Source organism: Erigeron canadensis, chromosome 1 (assembly GCF_010389155.1).
Source record: "Erigeron canadensis isolate Cc75 chromosome 1, C_canadensis_v1, whole genome shotgun sequence".
In the NCBI taxonomy this organism is placed as follows: Eukaryota; Viridiplantae; Streptophyta; class Magnoliopsida; order Asterales; family Asteraceae; genus Erigeron; species Erigeron canadensis.
In genome coordinates this window covers 46,859,174-46,877,721 of record NC_057761.1, presented here as the reverse complement: position 1 = coordinate 46,877,721, position 18,548 = coordinate 46,859,174, and the positions used below count along the sequence as shown (strand labels likewise).

Sequence of the window (18,548 nt, the reverse complement as noted above, 5' to 3'; positions counted from 1 at the left end):
ACATTGTTTGTACCTCATATGTCCATTGACAGATGTCTGATGACAACGTTCATCATACCAAAAGCGTGCACCGCAATACTCACATATACAACTACAATCGCCTAAGTCTATATAGAAAGGTGTATTAGGAGGTGAAGTACAGGTTGTAAAGCTACGGTTGTCAATTGCATTAAATATCGTACAGTTAGCGCTTTCAGCCGTAATTTCGTTGCGTTTACGTTTTGCTAAAGTTGACATTTTTTTAAGTTATAGTAAACACTATAGATAGAAGATAACAAAGCTAGGTAAAAAGAAAAACAAAAAAACTATATAGAAGATTAGAAACCTGGTTTTATAGCTGACTGAATACACTAATATAAAGCAGCAGATTACGCAATAGATTAACCTGAGAATAGGAAAAAAAGAACGTTGTCATGATAGTAATAAATAATAAGGGAAAAATTCTTTGAAAGTCACATACGACCTAAATTAAATAACATAACAATTACTAAAGAAACCTAAAAGGCCTTATAATTAAGAAGCGGGTATGTAATATAATTTCTTTTGTTTAATTTGTTGATTCTATTAAATAACTAAAGCCTTCCATGAAATTTACAGATGTCGTTGTCACTGATGTAGCATAAGTATGTGTAACATCAACTTATAACATAAATAAATTAATCATATAAATTAACAACATATGATGAGTATCTACCTATATTCTTGACCTTGTATGTAATGATATTCATTGAATATAGAGAGTGATATACTAACAGGGTATAGAAGGATGCTGAAGAGAAAAGAAGATGCCAGAGAGAAGTTAGATAGATGTACTGTTGGAGGTTTCTTGGACTTGGAAGTTGTACGACAGGCAGCATAATATGTAAAGAGTGAAAGTTAAGCTATGTTGTACTTTAGGCATAGAAACTTGTAAAAGCATATAGGTTTTTAGTATAATGTTAATTACAGTACTATTATGAAACCGTATCCCGACATTTATTTTTTGGTATCTCGACCAACACATTTTGCCGTCGCTGCAAAAAGTATTGTCACATCATCTTGCACTAACAAAAAAGTCGCTGCAAATACTTTTGTGGGGCTCAATTTTGATATAAACAAAGCTCTTTTTCCATATTTTTATCTCAAATCAATCTTTTTTCTCTCCACAACAATAAACAAATTCATCTACACCCTCAAGTAGTCATGTCCAGTAAAAAACCCGACAACATAACACGTGGTGACCCTGACAACACAACACAATGGACAATACCAATTTACTTGAATAACGAATAAAAAGACAAATCAATTCTCAAGTGTGGACTTTCAAGACAAAATTCAAAATTAGACAGCTCAAAAAGTATCACGCGTTTGTATGACTTACTTTGAATTAAAGGAAACGTGATGTTTCTTCACTGACACACTCAAGCCACGCGTGGACAAACACAACACTCAAAATAAATTGAAAACAACTTGACTATGTAAGATGACTATTTGCAGCGACTTACTGTACATGACTATTTGCAGCAACAGTCACTGCAAATAGTCTGGTCAGATTACCAAAAGTCTGGTCGGGATACCAGGCGGCATATTGATTGATACATGTACCTAATTTATGGACCTAAAAATAAGCCTAATTTATATACATTTGTTTTCTACTAATTCTCTTTCATTATCCTTAATTTTTCCACATGGTTTAATCTTTTTATTAGGCTTATCTTTAACCATAATAATCATTTTCCATTTGCAGTATTATTTATAAGTTAATGATCAATGCTATAAACTATCAATAAAAAAAACTTTCATTTGTTTCCTGAATTTTAATAAATATACTCATTTTACATCATTTTACATTGTAAATACCATAAACACATACATATACATATAAAATATAAGATCCACACTTCTTTGTCAGCTACTTAGCCAAAAGGAAGCAATCGATGCAACAACCGATAATAATGGCATTTTAGATGAAAAATTGATGATCATGAATTAATATCTTCCGGTTATAATAACTCTACACTATGTTTTTGATAAAAGACGAATACACTATGTAAATACTTTGACAAGTTGAAATTTATTGTAATAAAAAGAATTCTCATAAGTTAAAGTGCCTATTAAAATGATGTACGATGTTATAACAATTGAAGGCTTTTATAGGTGTCGTCTATTAAACTTTTGATGCAAGGTTTGGTGGAGTTGATAGTAATCCATTTTTTATGTTTCCATATGATCCACATGGTGGTATAGGAATTACAACATCAAAGAGTTTCATATCTTTGAGGGGATAGGAGATAGCAAAATTGTAGTTAAATGTCATTGACCGAGTGGAAAGTTGGGTTGTTAGGAAGTGGTCAACAATAGAAGATCCTTTGAAAATCTTAGACAAGGTGATCTTTTCTACAAACCTGACAATGATTCTATATTGGCACTTAATGAGGCTAATGGATTGGAAATCCAAAATAAAAAAAATCGGGGTCTTTAACTTCCGGAATGCGAGAAATCTCGAAGCAAATGATTTTAAACAAACCATAACAATTTGAACTGTCATTTCGAGTCAACAACCAAACTGTGATTTCGAACAAATTACCCTAACAATCAAGGCCTAGTATAAGCTAACACTTCATATTCATGTGGGCTGCGGCTAGTCAAGCTCCTTGCTTGACCAGTTATCACTTTAGACAAGTATCTGGATCAATATTTGTCACTAAACTAACAAAACGTATATTGTTACATCAATTCTCCAATATTGGACGAAACTCGATGCCATATACAACAAGACCAAACATAGTTCCCTCAAAACATATCAGTTTCAAATCCATAGGAATATGCCTACCCTTACGCATATCCTGAGATACGATTTCCCACACTATAACCTCCATCCACCCATCTTCTCTTTGTTTTGGAACCCATTTAATATTGTCCAAATTCACTGTGGTTGGAGACGTGAAAGAAATAATTTTGGTTCTTTCCTTTTTATAAGGTAGTAGATCGCGTGCCTTCACTGGACACTTTAGCCCACAACATCTTTCTGACAGTTTGAACACAAGGAAACAAGCGTAGTTTGTATCTGATGACAGCAGTTGTGTTTCAATGTCACATTTGATACGAATTTCATGGTGACGGAGGATCTCAATGTATTCTGCAAATGTGTACCTATATCCATATATTTAATTAGAATGTGCTATGACGAACAGCACAAAATATTGTTTATATATGAAGAGAGAAATTAAGTTGGTTCGAAATAAAGACCTTGATTGCTCTTGAGTTTTTATGTTGTAGGACATTATATTTGGATGGTCGTTTATAACCACTCTTGCTGATAACATATGACATTTCTTCTTATTCACTTTGCTTACAAAAAACATCTGTATATCAAAGAGTTGCATGTTTTGTTGTTACCTTATCACAAGAAAGAATACATAGTATGCATTAAAAAATATGCAAAAAATTGAACCTTTTCACCCTTGTCAATAAGGATTCCTTTGTAAAGCAGCAAATAGAGCTCCTCTCTAGAGATGTTTCGGATATTGTGTGCTTCAGACCTGTTGATTATTTTGTAACAGTCGATGGTCATTTGTTCCGCCCATTCTAAGTCCGATTCAGGTTTCAAGACTCCTCGTACGGTCTTTTCATCACTTACATTGTTGTTCTCTTGTGATTCTAACTGCAGAAGTTAGTTGCTTTACTTTTTATTATAACATATTTATACATCTTTTTATTTCAAATATAGAAGATTAAGAAATGTACACAAAAAACCAAGGCAGTGGATTCTTGGACTTACGCTATGAATGGCGTTAAACTCTATGCCTTCAACAAACATCCCTCCATTGCCACAATAATAATGAGAAAAGCTCTCCAGCAGAACATCAAAATCAATAGTTTCCTTACTATTCCAAAATCGAAACAGTTCAACTCTCAACCACTTACTTCCAGCTCTCCATCGTGCAAAGTATGCATTTAAAGATTCACCTGCCTTCTTGTATTTTAAGTTCACATATACTGGCTGGCTAGAAAATTTTCTTGGATCACAAAACTTGAACACCAGGTAAGCTCCATACATGATCTCCTCAGTTAAAAATTGAGGTTTTGTATAAATTCGGATATTGAGATTTGAGATATCTGATATCCTTGCAACCTTTGAAAACCTATATACACATTAATGAAAGATTTTGATTATACTTAATATACATAAGCTATATCTTGGAAGTGTCACGAATCTAAGGGTGATCGATCCCAAGAAGACAACTAAAACTACAAAACCCCCAAGTCCACATTTTAAGAATATCTCTTAATAATTTCGCTAAAACTTTGATAACGTGACTTTATGTGACCACTGACTATTTAGAGATAAATTTGATTAAAAATGGAACTTTCTGTTTAACTCATTACACTTTTAGACTTCCATCTCCAACAAGTTTGGATAAATTCCATCCATTGCATTATAAAGAAATGAGTTTTTTAGTGGTCAAATATTTTTAAGGAAACTGCCCCCTTCAGAGTGGGTTTGAAGAGTTTCATATCAAAGGAAAGTAGACATGTCTTCGAATTACCCCAATATGATTAGAATGGTAAATCGAACTGTGAAAGAATAAACCTTGAATTACTTATCGATCTCCACTTCACATTTTTGTAAGAAAACCTTGTTGCTGACACCATTTCATTTTTTTTCCCATCCATGCTAACTGAAAACCACTGTTGCAAGTAAAGACAAACAAAATGTGGCAACTGAGACCATGACCAATCACAAAATGTTAAATGAAAATTTGGATCCACAAACCACAATAAAGGGCCCTTTATTGTTTCAACTTGAGAGGTCTTGATCTTAAATAAACCATTACCAGTAGGCCTTGGGCATACAGCAAAGCGGTATTTAAGGTGTATATAAGGTAGTTGTGGGTTCAAGTTCCATATGGGGCAAGAATGAATGGTTTCTAAATAATGGTTAAAGATATTGACTCACCAGATTTTCTTTGTGAAGGAGGATTCCCGAAGAAAGAAGGGAATAGAGATCCTTCCTGCTACTAGTGTGGGAAATAGGATATTTGGACATAAGGACTATCTTTTTATAATCTAAAGGCAGCTTTTGCTCCCATTCCCACTCGTCCTATACACAAGCAAAGCTTGGAAAAGTTAAAACAAAATTTACTTCCTACAGATGTGAAAACGACTTTTTCAAATAACTATACTTTTAGCTTCGTAATTAATATGTGAGGACTTACTTGACTTTCGAAAGCTTTCTCAAGTTCTTTAACAACCTCATCCATTGTTGGGCGGTTCTCTGGAAGTTCTTGCAAACATTGATAGGCAATCGTTGAAAAGGTATTCAAGGATTCAGTGCCAATTTGTCCTTTGATATCATGGAAGATAATGTCTTCTAGTCTTCTGCTTTTCAAGCATTGTGAAACCAACTGTGAAAGAAAAATCAGTTGACCCTCATCCACCCCATGGAGGGGCTGTTGCTGATCTTGTTTTAACCTTTCAACTGCTAATCGTCCGGATAAGACTTCAAATAAGACCACACCAAAGGAGTAGACATCTGATTTCTGAGTAAGGATACCTGTGATCTCATAGACTGGATCATAATATCCTAATGTGCCTAGACCTTTAGATATGATGAAGTTCGATATAACAGCTTCCCATTCAAGATTTAGTAGAATACTACTGCTTTTTACGTCACCATGAACCGAATGTTGTGTATTAACAAAACTATGAATATAAGCTAGTCCACGTGCAGCATCAACACATATCTTTACCCGTTTTTGCCATGTTAGGCTACTGTTTTGTAAATGATCTTTCAGACTTCCATTAACCATATTCTCGAAAACAATAATCCGCTCACCTGCCTCTTCACAAAACCCTAAAACAGGTATGATATTCTTGTGGCCATAACTATAAAGCAATGCAATCTCTTTATAGAAATTGGTCTCGTATGAACCCACTAAACGGTCAAGCCGCTTGACAATAACAGCAGTGTGTCCCTTGGAATGAGAAAGTTCTCCGTTGTACACCTTGCCATATCCTTCGTTCTCCAATACGTCAGTAAAGTCATTTGTGGCAAATCTAATTGTGTCAAGTGAAGTTCTTAGAGCTTCCACCCCTTTTACCTGCATAGTTAGTGTCAAAATAGAATAATGCTTAACGAAGTCCATTTCATTACAATTTCTTTCTATATGCCTTATTCCATTACTGCATCCTAATTTCTGTCTAGCGTTATTATAGGTGAGATTCTACTTTATACTCAAACCAAAGTTGAGTCAAATAGAATAAAAGGAACCTAATTCGCAAACCAAAGATGTTAACTGTTCTTACATATACATATAGTTTCCATAAAACTATGACTTACTTGAGAGTTCAATGCTTTTTCTAGCTCTTTAACCACTTGAGGCATTGATGGGCGGTCATCTCGGTTTTCTTGCAAGCATTTATATGCAATTTCTACAAATATAGTTGCAGAATCTGGAAAAGTTTCATCACTGATAGCGGAAGAACCTATTTCAAATTCTTTCTTTAGTTTTGGATCGATAATCTCCTTGACCTTATTCTGCTCTAAGCAGCGTTTGGCCATGTGAGGCAAAAATTCTTGGTCGTCTTTGGACTTTGGAAAATACGCCAACCTTCCACTCAATACTTCAACTAAAACTACTCCAAATGAATACACATCAGACCCCTTAGTCAATATACCCGTCTTGTGATATTGTGGATCAACATATTCTAGTGTGCCTGCAACTTGAGTCATGACAAAAGTGGCTTGCAGATTTGCAGGGCCAATTCTGGACAACCCAAAGTCACTAATCTTGCCTTCCCAATTTTCACATAAAAGAATGTTTGAGCTCTTAACATCGCGATGTATTATCCTATAATGCTCTCCGACGCCGTTATGGAGAAATTCAAGCCCACGGGCTGCATCAAGGCAGATTTGTAAACGTAGCGCCCATGAGTGGTTGTTCTTGCTATCAGGGCTTGAAATGTATTTATCAAGGCTTCCATTTGAGGCATACTCATATACAAGAATACGCTCACGTTCTTCATCACAGTATCCAACAAGTGTGATAAGGTTTTGGTGCCTAAAATTAGGAAGCACTGAAATTTCCTGCAAAAACTCTGCAGTTCCTTGTCCATATCTACGATCCAACCGCTTAACAGCAACCTTGCTTCTTCTTCTTGGGTAACCCAAAAGTTTGTCCGTAGAAACTCTCTGAAACATGTTATCTCTGACATATTTTTGTACATCAAAGTGGAAAAGCTCTGCTTTATAAACTTTCCCATATCCACCAAGTCCAATTTTAAAATCATCATGAAAATCATTAGTTGCTAACTTAATCTGTTTTAGAGGGATTTTCATGTGTTCCAGGTTTTTCACCTGCACCGTCAAACATTATTGGACACTTAAAGTTAAAATCCCCTGCGCTTTTGTCTACACCACGCACACACACAGCACATATTACTTAAACAGTTAAGCATTCATACATCATCTTCCGGTCATTAAATCACATTACTTTACATATTAGATGCTTTATTACCTTGTAGGAGTTATCTTCATTATCTTCCTTTCTTTTCAAATCAAGTGCAACCTGATATGTTAAATACAGATATGAAGAAAACAAGTCAATGTAATTCATTTATAAAACATGTGAATTGTGTCCAGATTCACATAATGATGAGAAGACCATGAATAATAGTCGTGTTTTGTTTAATATTTACAATTAAGGCCCCGAGTATCTGGTAGTTCAAAGATGATTGTTGTACGTAGCCTCATTGCATTGCATACATATAATATAAGTACGCGAAATTTAGTTAGAGACACATAAATGTGAATTAGCTTACTTGTTGAAGTGCCAATGCCTTCTCAAATTCAAGTTGAAGTCCCAAAACTTGCTCCAGTTTATCCACAATTTCAATCATTGTTGGCCGTTTGGAAGGATTATTTTTCAGGCATTGATATGCAATAGCTGAAAAGGCCACCAAGGAATCTTCGTTCATTTGTTCTCTTAGAATGGGATCTATGATGTCGTTTAACTTCCCATCTTCATAATGGACACGAACTAATTTACCAAGAAGTATATTATCTTCATATGCTAGTGTTCCACATAGGACTTCAAATAACACCACCCCAAAAGAGTAAACATCCGACTCTCCTGTTACAATTCCAGTTCGTAAGTATGATGGATCAGCATAGCCTGGTGCACCAATGCCACCGTCGACATAAACTTTTGGATACCTTTGACTCATCTTCGAATGCATATTGGATAGCCCAAAACCACCTATCCTTGCCTGCCAGTTTTTGTCTAATAAAATGGTCCTGCTCCTCACATCACGGTGAAGGACAGTATGGCCTTCAAGGCCATTATGAAGATAATTCAAGCCACGAGCAGCACCAAGGCAAATTTCAAGACGCTTCAACCATGTAAGCTTCGCGCTACTCAAACAGTTATCGAGGCTTCCATTTGTCATAAACTCTTGAACAACTACTTTCTCCTTATGTTCATCACAGAAGCCAATAAGAGGAACAATATTTACATGTTTATAATTAGAAAGCACTCTCATCTCATTTAAGAACTGGTTTGCTGCATAACTATATTCTCGATCAACCCGTTTTGCTGCTACTGTGAAAAGTTGCCCTGAAAATAAAAGCTCTCCTTTATACACCGTTCCATAGCCACCAGGTCCGATCGCATTATCATAAGCGAAGTTATTGGTAGCTTTTTTTATATCTTTCAAAGGAATCTTCAAGTGATCCAATTCTTTGAGGAATGACATGAAGTTGCAATTATTGTTTTTTTGGTTGTAAAAATGAGATATAACTTAACTTTTTTAATATATATAAACCGTAAACCCTGGTTTCAAATGAACACAGGAATCTAAACCCTTCTGCTATTATATTATTAGTAAAAGCAGATTAATTAGTACACATCTCAATAATTAAATAAATCGATTCAAACTAAATCTTGTCGACTTGTCCGTAATGACAAGGCAGCCATGCTTAAAATATCATAAAGTCCAGTACTTCCTTATGGCAAAGTTTTATTAAAAAAGGATAATAACAAAGTAATTTAAGTATGATCAAGTTAATTAAAGAACTTCTAAATTTCGTATTTATTTAATCATCGTGTAGCTAAAATAAGGAAAAAGTACCTAACTATATCATGTCATACTATATACAGGCGGATGCCGGTGGTTTGTAAGAATGGGGGGCTTCTCCGATACGGTGGTGCTAATGGAGTTTAGCGGTGACCGGACCGTTGTTATTGGCCGGAAATATGTATGCTGTATATGTTTGTTGTTGGTTTGTTTTCCTACCTAAAGTCAGATATAGATATAGATACATATATATAAACACAGAATGAGTGAGTGACGTGTTGTGTTTCTCTTTCTATGTCGACAATCAAGAGCAATGTTTTAAATACCGGTAAATACCGACCGGTATTACTGGTATTACCGGTATCGGAGACTATGCCGGTATTTTAAGTCCGGTATTTTTCTGGTATTTTCACTATTTAATACCGGCCGGTATTTCCGGTATTTTCCGGTATTACTATACCGGTATTTCCGGTATTTTCAAAAAATAAATTTTGATTTTTTTTAAAAATTATTTTTATGATACTTTAATGTTATTTTTTGTTATTTGTGAACTTTAAAACTTATATTTTGTTATGAAATACATATTTGGTATTATTTTTGAGTAAATTATAATTGCATTTTGACTATTTTTGTTAAATTGTAACAAGTTTTGTAAGATTTTTACACAAAAAAATATAATAAATTAAAAATAGTCGTACCGGCCGGTATTTCCGGTAATACTGAAAAATTTTTCCACGCCGGTATAACTAAAATACCGGTTTTTAAAACATTGATCAAGAGGAGAGGGAGGGACGACAAAAAAGAACGATTTTCTTGCATCAAGGCCTCAAGGGACCCCATTTGACCATTATTTGTATGGAAGAAACATGCTCCCGTCACAGATTCCTCCCATATGAAAATATAAAATCTTGGAAGTATAGTGCTTTTAACAGCATATTTTACCTTTTTATATATTTGTATATTTGTATATAAAAAAATAAAAGAATAAAATGATCAAAGATATCATCACATGTATAAAATCTTTCTAGTTTTTTTTTTTTTATGTATTTTTTTCTTTTTCCGGGTCAACTGTTTGTGTGACAGTGGTGCTTCTAAATTTGCAATAATTATTTTTCAAAATATATATGTAAAATTAAAAATAAATGTTAATTGAAACCTTTAGAACATTTATAATGATTGTTTTTAAAAGATTTTTTGTGAAAAAGATGTAAGAAGTTTTTATACAGACTTTTCTTTCCAATGAAAATTAAAAGCTTAAAGTTATTTAAAACATAGTTTATTTAAATGAAAGACTAAATGAAAAGCTCAATATTTATTTCAACCTACTTTTGTATTATATTAATGTATTTTAATTAACAAAAAGCTTTTGAAAAGTTTTTTAAAGAAAGTTTTTTTTAATAAAAACCTCTTACAACCTTTTATATTTTTTTACATAAAAAGCTATTGAAAGTTTACTATTGTGAATGCTCTTATGGATTCACTTAACGTGCATAAAAAATTTGTACGTTTCTATATTAAAAGTTCACCCTTAAATTTTATGTTAAGCGTATAGTTATTTAATATACCTTAACAAAAATCAATAAAAGTTCGTTTAACAAAACTCTTAAATAAAAATAAAAATATATTATGTTGTTTTGTCAAACTTTGTTTTAGATACGAAATGTAATATTACAATTTTATGAATTATGTATTATCCAATCGCTTATTTTTATATTCACAAGTCGGGACCCGAAATCTTTTCACGTTCTAGAAGATCGTCCCGCCAAGTTATATAAAATCATCGTAAGATTTTACCGGTTGTTTCAATATTTAAATTGCTATGACGATTGAAGCGAGATAAGTTTTAAGTTGGGATTAATCACGAGAAGACCAACGTACTTTCCCATTTGTACACGGTTGCCCATTATATTTTTTTATTGATGAGGTTTACCCACATATTTTTTTTTTTGTACACGGTTGACCAATATTACCGACTATCACAGGTAAACCGGTCAACTTTGGGTCAACCATGTACAAAAAAAAAATATGTGGGTAAACCTCATCAATAAAAAGTATGATGGGCAATCGTGCACAAATGGAAAAGTACATTGGTCTTTTCATGATTAATCAAAAAAAATAAAATAGTGATGTATGGCTAAAAAAAAATCTTATGGATGATCCCGCATATTTAATACATGCACTGTTGTAAAACTCACCGAGTTGATCCGAGTAATCTCCGAGTACTCGCTACAAGGTAGGGTGTCGAGTCGACCGATTACTCCGAGTACTCTCCGACATGGCCACTTTGACCCCTGAGTACTCACCGTATACACCTGAGTGAAATGTCTCAACTCATAAGTGAAATGTAGAAATTTAAGGATAAATTCAACATAGATTTAAAGTTAAAAAAAAAACAAGTGACTATATATTCATTTTTTACTAAAGAATTATTAATTTATAGTTTTGATGGGACTTATATATTTACTTTGGGGTTTCAAAAAAATTATTATCTTATTATTTTATTGATTGGTGTCCAATTTTATGTTAGTCCCAAGTTAGGACCAAACAAATTATTAGTTTTATCGAGATTATTAATTTATCGAGTATTAATTTATAAAGGTTCTACTGTATATAAGTATCACACCATTTATAGCTTTAGGGACGCTAACCATGCCACCATTTCCCCTAAATTCTCACTGTCACATGTGTTATAACATACTTTGGTAAGATGTTTTTTTATATCTTAAATAAACCTAAAAACACTCTCTTTACGGTGTCATGACTCATGATAGAGGTAAGTTTGTCTATACTTTTACTTCTCTCATACACCATCAAAATATTAGAGACCTAAAACTCATAAAAACGGCATTGAGCGTTTACTTGTTTACATATTGTCATATCACTTCTTCCTTCAAGATTTACGCGGAACACACTACCTATAAATAATATTTTTTCTCTCTAATATGTAATTATTTCTAGTACATTTTAAAAATTAAGATAAAAAAAAAAAACTCAAAAAGGACTTTGATTGGTCATTTGGTTGAAAACAAACCTGGCCCTATCCATTCCCACATGAGGCCCGTTCTAGTTCTTTATACGACTGGGGCTCCAGAATTTGATGAGAATTTGGCCAGTGCCAATGGCATTCTCACGTTCTCATGAGCAAAAACAATGAAAATTTTATAACATGACGTACAACCATTTAATGTATAGACTCATAGCTTCTCGACGGAAACTGGTCAAGAGGCACAAAGTACACACTCTTATAAGTTACTGCATTCGTGAGCCCAAAACCTAAACAAAAAATGTAATGTCAGCAAGCAAGAGAAGCGCTTATCAGGACACTCTGACGTATTTTGACTCTAGTCAGGCAACAACTTAATTTTGGTCAACCACCAAGTTGATCAGGAGCAATTTGTTCAGTTACCAAGCACGAAAAGATCCGAGACACTGAATTTTTCATATCCATGAAAGGACCTTTTGCGTGTATGTTCTAAGCTATAATCCATTTTGACCCGTGATTAGGGATGACAACGGGCCGGCTATGGTCCGGGTTTAAGTAATCCCGGACCCGGACCCGATTAAAAATCCCCGTCCCAAATCCGGACCGGGACCCAACGGGTCCCCATTTATCCGTCAGGTAACGGGTTTCCCACGGGTAATCAGGAACCCGTTAATATATTGTAATCCTTTATAATCCGTTTACAAGCTATATAGTGGAACATGTTGGGATTCTTTATAACTTAGGTATAATATTAAAATATCAATTGTAATCCTCAAATATATTTAATTAACTAAGTATATAGTTATTGATATGCCAAATTGTTGGTAACACACGAACAAAATTTAAAACAGTAGCAAAATATTGGCACATCTATTCACAGTTAACCGAACACAATATTTGCGATTACTCTTAGATTATGAGTTAGAATTTCATACATTTAAATACTTATTAGATATAAAAATATTAATATATGTTATGTAATATATACGGGTAGGGTATACGGGTTCGGGGTGATTTTCGGGTATACGGGTTTTAATTTAAAACCGTACCCGTACCCGGACCCGCAAAAAAATTAATATCATCCCCCATACCTGGACCAAGACCCGCGGACCCGGACCCGGACCCGAACCCGGACCAATAATGTCGGGTTTCGGATTTTCCCATCTGGTACGGGTTTTCTTGCCATCCCTACCCGTGATCCAGTTAACCCGTGTATCCAAGAGATTATCAGTTATTCGGGTTGGGGACAAGTGTGTAAAATATGCAGTGATATGTGAGCAGTATCGGTGTTTCAAAAAAGACAACGTTACATGAAGTTGGAGACTCCGATAAATTCATATGCCACACTCATGTATGCTGAAAATGATTCTTAAATGCAGATTTAGCCACAAAAGCCAAATATACAAGAAAGTTGAAGACTTTCAGCAAGCCGCCAAACTTCAAAAAAGGGTGGTGCTTTTTTTACACTTGATCAAACAAACATCGGCGGTTTACAATATATGCATAGATGTTTGAAATGCCAAAAATGAATTCTTAAACTAGGGAAAAATAAAGTGTACAAATGATTATGCATGGATATCTCTTAATTGAGAAATCACATGAGTTGCTGGATGTTTTAACCATCAAGGTGAAACCTGCCAAACAAATAGTGACAGAATATAATCAAAATCATCCAGAAGATTTGAACTCCCTAAGGAATCCTAGTAAAGCTACCAAATTCCACTCATTACTTAATGAAGGTGTTGATTCAGGCCTGTTATATCTCCAAAAAAAATTATCTTTAAGGTAACGGGTCAAATGACATTTCCCCCAACCTGACCAACCTGCTCACATTGACACCTTTATATTCTAAAGTTTGAAAAATCCAGACAATGACATACCAGATAAATTTTAAGCTGAGGGCAGAATATCCAAAGCAACCTCCTTCAGGGTTGGCATCTCTTCCTGTTGATGAACACAAACATATCTACTTCCCATTCTTCTTAACACCATCCACGGACCTGGGTAACACCTAAATGGATTTGAAACATGGAAGTGGTAGAATTAAACGATTATATCAAGAACATAACTTAATTTGAAGAAATAATAAACTTTTCCAGCCATCTAACGTGATCATTTGTTGCAAATATATTACTCCTACTAGAAAAATAAAGGGGAAAAAACACTACACTTTGTAAGAACAAAGATAGTTTGTGCAGATGGAAGTGCAAAAAGTGCTTTCGTACTTGAATTATTTTTTTTTCCAAAAATCGATCATTATGTAAAATGCAGTGTATGGAAATTAATTGTTCTGACCAAGAGGTGATGAAGAACATTAGCTACAAACCTGAAAAGAGTTCCACCATTGCGACCTTTGAAATTGTGGATGTAGTATACAGTTTCCATTTCAGGAAATAGTGTCTTTGAAAGTGCAGCAAGTTTTGGATAGAAGAATGACGGGTAATCTGTTTTTAGTGTCAAGGAAAACCAAACCTCTACCAAATCCAGTTTCTCAAATATTTTCTTTGTGAAATGGTGACACAGTGGGATCAAGGTCCAAGGATAAATGAATGTCATCAAACAATGATCACGGTAGCTGCCACCTAATGAGCATAAAGACTTTGAAGACGTAGAAATATAGCAACTTTTGAAAAAAGTGTTTGTTGTTGCAAATTAACCATTGTTTGTTTTTAAAATGCCAGAAAAGCAACAATCTGCAAGAATATCTGACAAATAGTTGTGTAAATGCAGACTTAAAAAATCTATCTTACCGTCGACTCTTTTGGCCAAAACCTCTCATCCTTTCAAGAAGTGTTTCTTTTTCTTCTATTATCATTTTTCAGAGAACAGTGTTGTTAATTTCAAAACATGTATTCATGACTATGGTTCAATATTTGTTATACAAGTTAAACTGATCAAATCAAAACATGTAGCTACAGAAAACAGATCAAACAAGTTGAAAGCTGCCTAAACTCTATCTTTATTGCATATAAACTGTTTACTTATTATTCAAACAATAAGATGATTATTGTAATAATAACATTAGTTTTAGTTAATTTCAAAAGTTGGCAAACTATGTCCTTGGGTTGATCAAAACCATCCGAGCCCACTTCAAACCATACTATAAAATGACATGTTCCAAATTTTTTACCCGTTAACCAACCAACCTGAGCCACCCATCTTGCTAGCTCTAGTTTGTTTGCAGTAAAAACAGAAGACTATAAATGATGTTTCTGAAGTCAAAAAGGATACATCCAGATCTGATACGATCAAGCTCCCCATTGAATATAATCATTTGCCTAGCAGTGGATGCCACAGCTTCCCTATAAAGCTCTTCCACAACAAGCATTTCTGTGTTCCAAAAATAAGGAGACTTAATTGACCTCAAGACAAGTTATCATTTAAAAGGAAACAAAAGAGCCAGAGGATACCATTGACATTAAAATAAGGATAGCCGACAATAAAGAGTTCATCTTCTTCCTTAACACGATCAACCATTTTAACCGCCTCAACAAAACCAAAATCTTGAAAGAATGAGGGCTTTGTTAAATAATCAAGCTTGAAAGAAGCACCTCCAAATGCTGATTTTCTAGCGAATTGAACTTCATTAGCCTCTGGAAAAAACTGAAGATTTTGACGCATCAGTTTCTAACTAATAGTTGAATTGCAGATAAATGTAGATGTCTATACTACTGCTCTAATACTTTTACAAGGTAATTCAAGAACCCGGTTTGTACTCTTAATCCCACAACTATAGCCCACTTTGCATAGAAGTAGAGGTCAAAATGGGTTGGGCAGATGGTTATTTTAAAGATGTGGAACGTTCTGATTTGTGAAATTTCTTGACAATATAAACATGTGAATTTTCCCAAAGCAGAACAGAAGAAACACATATAAAAACGTATTAAAGTAACATAGAGAAATAGAGAATAACAAGTGACGTACTATTCTGGTTCGGGTAGCCTTTTCAGGCACAACGAGGAGGTCACAAAATTCACGAATCAATTGCATACTTCCAGTCATTTCAATTCCACCTTCACCATCGCCTGACATATAAGTTCATTGAAAGTTTAGTAAATATGCAACTAGTATCTTTGAAAACAACATTAAAAAAATAAATAAAAAAAAAACAGAAAGACAAAATTGGAGAACCTGGTACGGATTCCAGCCCGGCAGTTGGGAACTCAATCTCCTGTGGTTGTACAAACTCTATAGGAACTATAGACATGTAATTTTGCATCTCCCATCCGTACATAAAGAAAAAAAGTAATGAATTAACTCACCATCAATTGTATTCCATCATTTAAGGCTGCTTGTGTTGCTTCCTTCGCCTGTCATACCGCCGAATCAACAGAGTGAAAAACTAATTCAACTCTTAAGAAGTAAAAATATTTTACTGTAACAGCGCCATTTTTAACTATGTAGAAGTATAGAACTAATGTAGAAGTATATATATATATATATCTTGAAAAGAAAAAAAACATTTGTTGGAAAGTAACCTGATCAAGAAGTTCATCGTAATCCCCGGGAAACAGAACATCAGACCGAACCGAAGAGGCGTCACCAGAGGAAAGTGATTTAACTGAAAACCTCCCACTATTTACAACTTTCCTTGTTGTGCTCAAATTTAGTTTAACCTGAAATCTAGCAGCATTCTACAAGTTACTATATCATCATCATTATATATATTCTAAAATATCAAATATATAGTAAGTAATTACTCGTATAATGGATATACGTTTTGGTGTTGAAAAACATGAGGGGCGAATAATAATGTGAATACAGTCGGGAAAGTGGATAACGCCATTTTCAACAACACCAACTAAAACTTTAGTTGGAATTTTGAGGGTCACAGACTTATTTAAGCCTATCAATAATGGCCACTGGACCGGGGTTTTCCAATTGGTGTGTGTTTTTTTCGGCGTTTTTAAGTTTTTTTTTTTTTTTTTTTTTCATTACTTACTTTATGATTTGTAAATTTATACCATATGTAATTTATTTTTAGTTTAGTACCCTCTAAATTATCATGTCAATCAATTGAACACTTTTTAATGAAATCGTTTCTATCGGTTTTCAATTATAAATTGCTATGTCATCATTAAAATTAATAATTTATTTTGTTAAAACACATTCCATATTTTCTATTGCATATTCTTGGATCTATTTGAAGAAAGATTGTTCCTCGTCAACAAAAATAAACCGCTCGGGATAAATTACATGAGCAATAATAGTTGTGTTCGTATACGTAGTCATTGACCCGAATGCACTTGGGTTCGGTGCCATGTAGTAGGCCATTCAAAATAAACATGCATCATTGTGTTAAAATATATATTTATTATGATATCTTACTAATATGAAATGTATTTGATAAGCTTGAAGAAGGATGAAACATAGTATCGGCGGTTATGTCCTTTAATGTTTTGAAAAAATAAGTTGAAAACATATATCCGTGTTTCGCCGATGTTAATTGATAAAAAGAAAAATAAAACATGATTATTATTGTTCTTATTAAAAGGAAGATTATTATAATCGATGGAAATAATTTAACAGGATATGTAGAAGTTTGTATTTTACTATAATCTAAGCAAGATTATAACATGGAATAAATTCTATATAATCTTGCCTTGCCCACGTAACAATGTAGGAGGAAGGAGTACTTTATACATACCCAATTTTTATCCAATTCATCTTCCAATCAAAACTCTACAACTCACAACTATCCAATTTTACCTAATTCTTATCCAAATCACTAGCAATACATACCCAATTCTTACCCAATTTCATTTTCTTTTTCATTTAATTTTAATACATATAATTAAAACCATATAAATATAAAACATAATTTCATTAAACTAAAAACCACAATACGTAATAAAACATACTTAAATACGACTAAAAAACACTTAAATAAAACTAAAACACTTAAATAAAACTTAAACTAAGCCTCGGAATAATCCGAGTCCACAGCGTTGTCACCGTTATTGCGGTGAATGTAGGGGTAGCGCTCAGGAGACTTGGCGGCCGCGCCTGGTAGAGGAGAAACGTATTCCTCCCCCGGGTCAGAGTAGTAAGGTACATCCTGACCACCACCCACATTGGCTTGCGAGAATACCCCGTGGTCTAGCGTCTGGGTCAATGTTGAAGAGGCGGCGTTTAACTGAAAAATAACTTGATTCAGCCAGTCGATCTTCTGTCGAAGATATACAAGATGCTCATTCTCCGCAATGTTACGTGCATAACCCGGGGCAGTAAGTTGGTTGATTGTGGCTTCGTAAACCGCTTTGTTCTCAGAAATGCCTTGAATGACGTTATTGACATCTGAGAGGTGTTTGGAGTCGTGATTTAGGTGAGTTTGGATAACCATTTTACAATCACGAAGGTCCATGGTAGTGAGTTTGGTTGAAAGAAAATTGTGGATGAAATATCGGGCCTTAGCCGAACTCTACCCGAATACAGGGAGTGTTGTAGCCGATCGGATTCAATATACCCGATGCCTTACCCAATTCCACTCCTTCCTATCTAACATAGG

The 18,548-nt window shown here is 34.2% G+C and overlaps 2 protein-coding genes across 3 annotated transcripts; both read right to left on the bottom strand.

Annotated features, from left to right (window-relative positions):
• Nucleotides 1-2,498: 2,498 nt before the first annotated feature.
• Nucleotides 2,499-9,284, bottom strand: LOC122608257. Of its 2 annotated transcripts, XM_043781352.1 has the most exons (11): nucleotides 9,112-9,284; nucleotides 7,804-8,597; nucleotides 7,500-7,550; nucleotides 6,323-7,339; nucleotides 5,199-6,083; nucleotides 4,940-5,083; nucleotides 4,574-4,671; nucleotides 3,761-4,124; nucleotides 3,434-3,643; nucleotides 3,229-3,344; nucleotides 2,499-3,132 (listed from the first exon to the last, which is right to left on the bottom strand). In XM_043781352.1, exons 2-11 carry the CDS (start codon nucleotides 8,521-8,523, stop codon nucleotides 2,712-2,714), a joined length of 4,026 nt encoding a protein of 1,341 aa, XP_043637287.1. In that variant the 5' UTR covers nucleotides 8,524-8,597; nucleotides 9,112-9,284; the 3' UTR covers nucleotides 2,499-2,711. The 2 variants fall into 2 exon arrangements, with proteins under 2 accessions (XP_043637287.1, XP_043637280.1); XM_043781345.1 differs by lacking the exon at nucleotides 9,112-9,284 and having other exon boundaries at nucleotides 7,804-8,805.
• A 4,194-nt stretch (nucleotides 9,285-13,478) lies between these two features.
• Nucleotides 13,479-16,866, bottom strand: LOC122604615 (protein LPA3). The gene is made up of 10 exons (XM_043777492.1): nucleotides 16,758-16,866; nucleotides 16,519-16,656; nucleotides 16,303-16,350; nucleotides 16,172-16,211; nucleotides 15,965-16,065; nucleotides 15,451-15,643; nucleotides 15,272-15,370; nucleotides 14,367-14,484; nucleotides 13,921-14,051; nucleotides 13,479-13,674 (listed from the first exon to the last, which is right to left on the bottom strand). Exons 1-9 carry the CDS (start codon nucleotides 16,824-16,826, stop codon nucleotides 13,931-13,933), a joined length of 927 nt encoding a protein of 308 aa, XP_043633427.1. The 5' UTR covers nucleotides 16,827-16,866; the 3' UTR covers nucleotides 13,479-13,674; nucleotides 13,921-13,930.
• Nucleotides 16,867-18,548: the final 1,682 nt, after the last annotated feature.

What these genes read in the sequence shown, in the direction of transcription:
- LOC122608257 (XM_043781345.1), bottom strand. Translation starts at nt 8,736, where the DNA reads ATGTCATTCCTCAAAGAATTGGATCACTTGAAGATTCCTTTGAAAGAT. An exon ending in AAAAAGCATTGAACTCTCAA is followed by an intron (nt 6,084 to 6,322) that starts GTAAGTCATAGT and finishes CTAACTATGCAG; the next exon opens with GTAAAAGGGGTGGAAGCTCT. An exon ending in AGAAAGCTTTCGAAAGTCAA is followed by an intron (nt 5,084 to 5,198) that starts GTAAGTCCTCAC and finishes GCTTGTGTATAG; the next exon opens with GACGAGTGGGAATGGGAGCA.
- LOC122604615 (XM_043777492.1), bottom strand. Translation starts at nt 16,826, where the DNA reads ATGGCGTTATCCACTTTCCCGACTGTATTCACATTATTATTCGCCCCT. An exon ending in ACGATGAACTTCTTGATCAG is followed by an intron (nt 16,351 to 16,518) that starts GTTACTTTCCAA and finishes GCGGTATGACAG; the next exon opens with GCGAAGGAAGCAACACAAGC. An exon ending in ATGATGGAATACAATTGATG is followed by an intron (nt 16,212 to 16,302) that starts GTGAGTTAATTC and finishes GTACAACCACAG; the next exon opens with GAGATTGAGTTCCCAACTGC.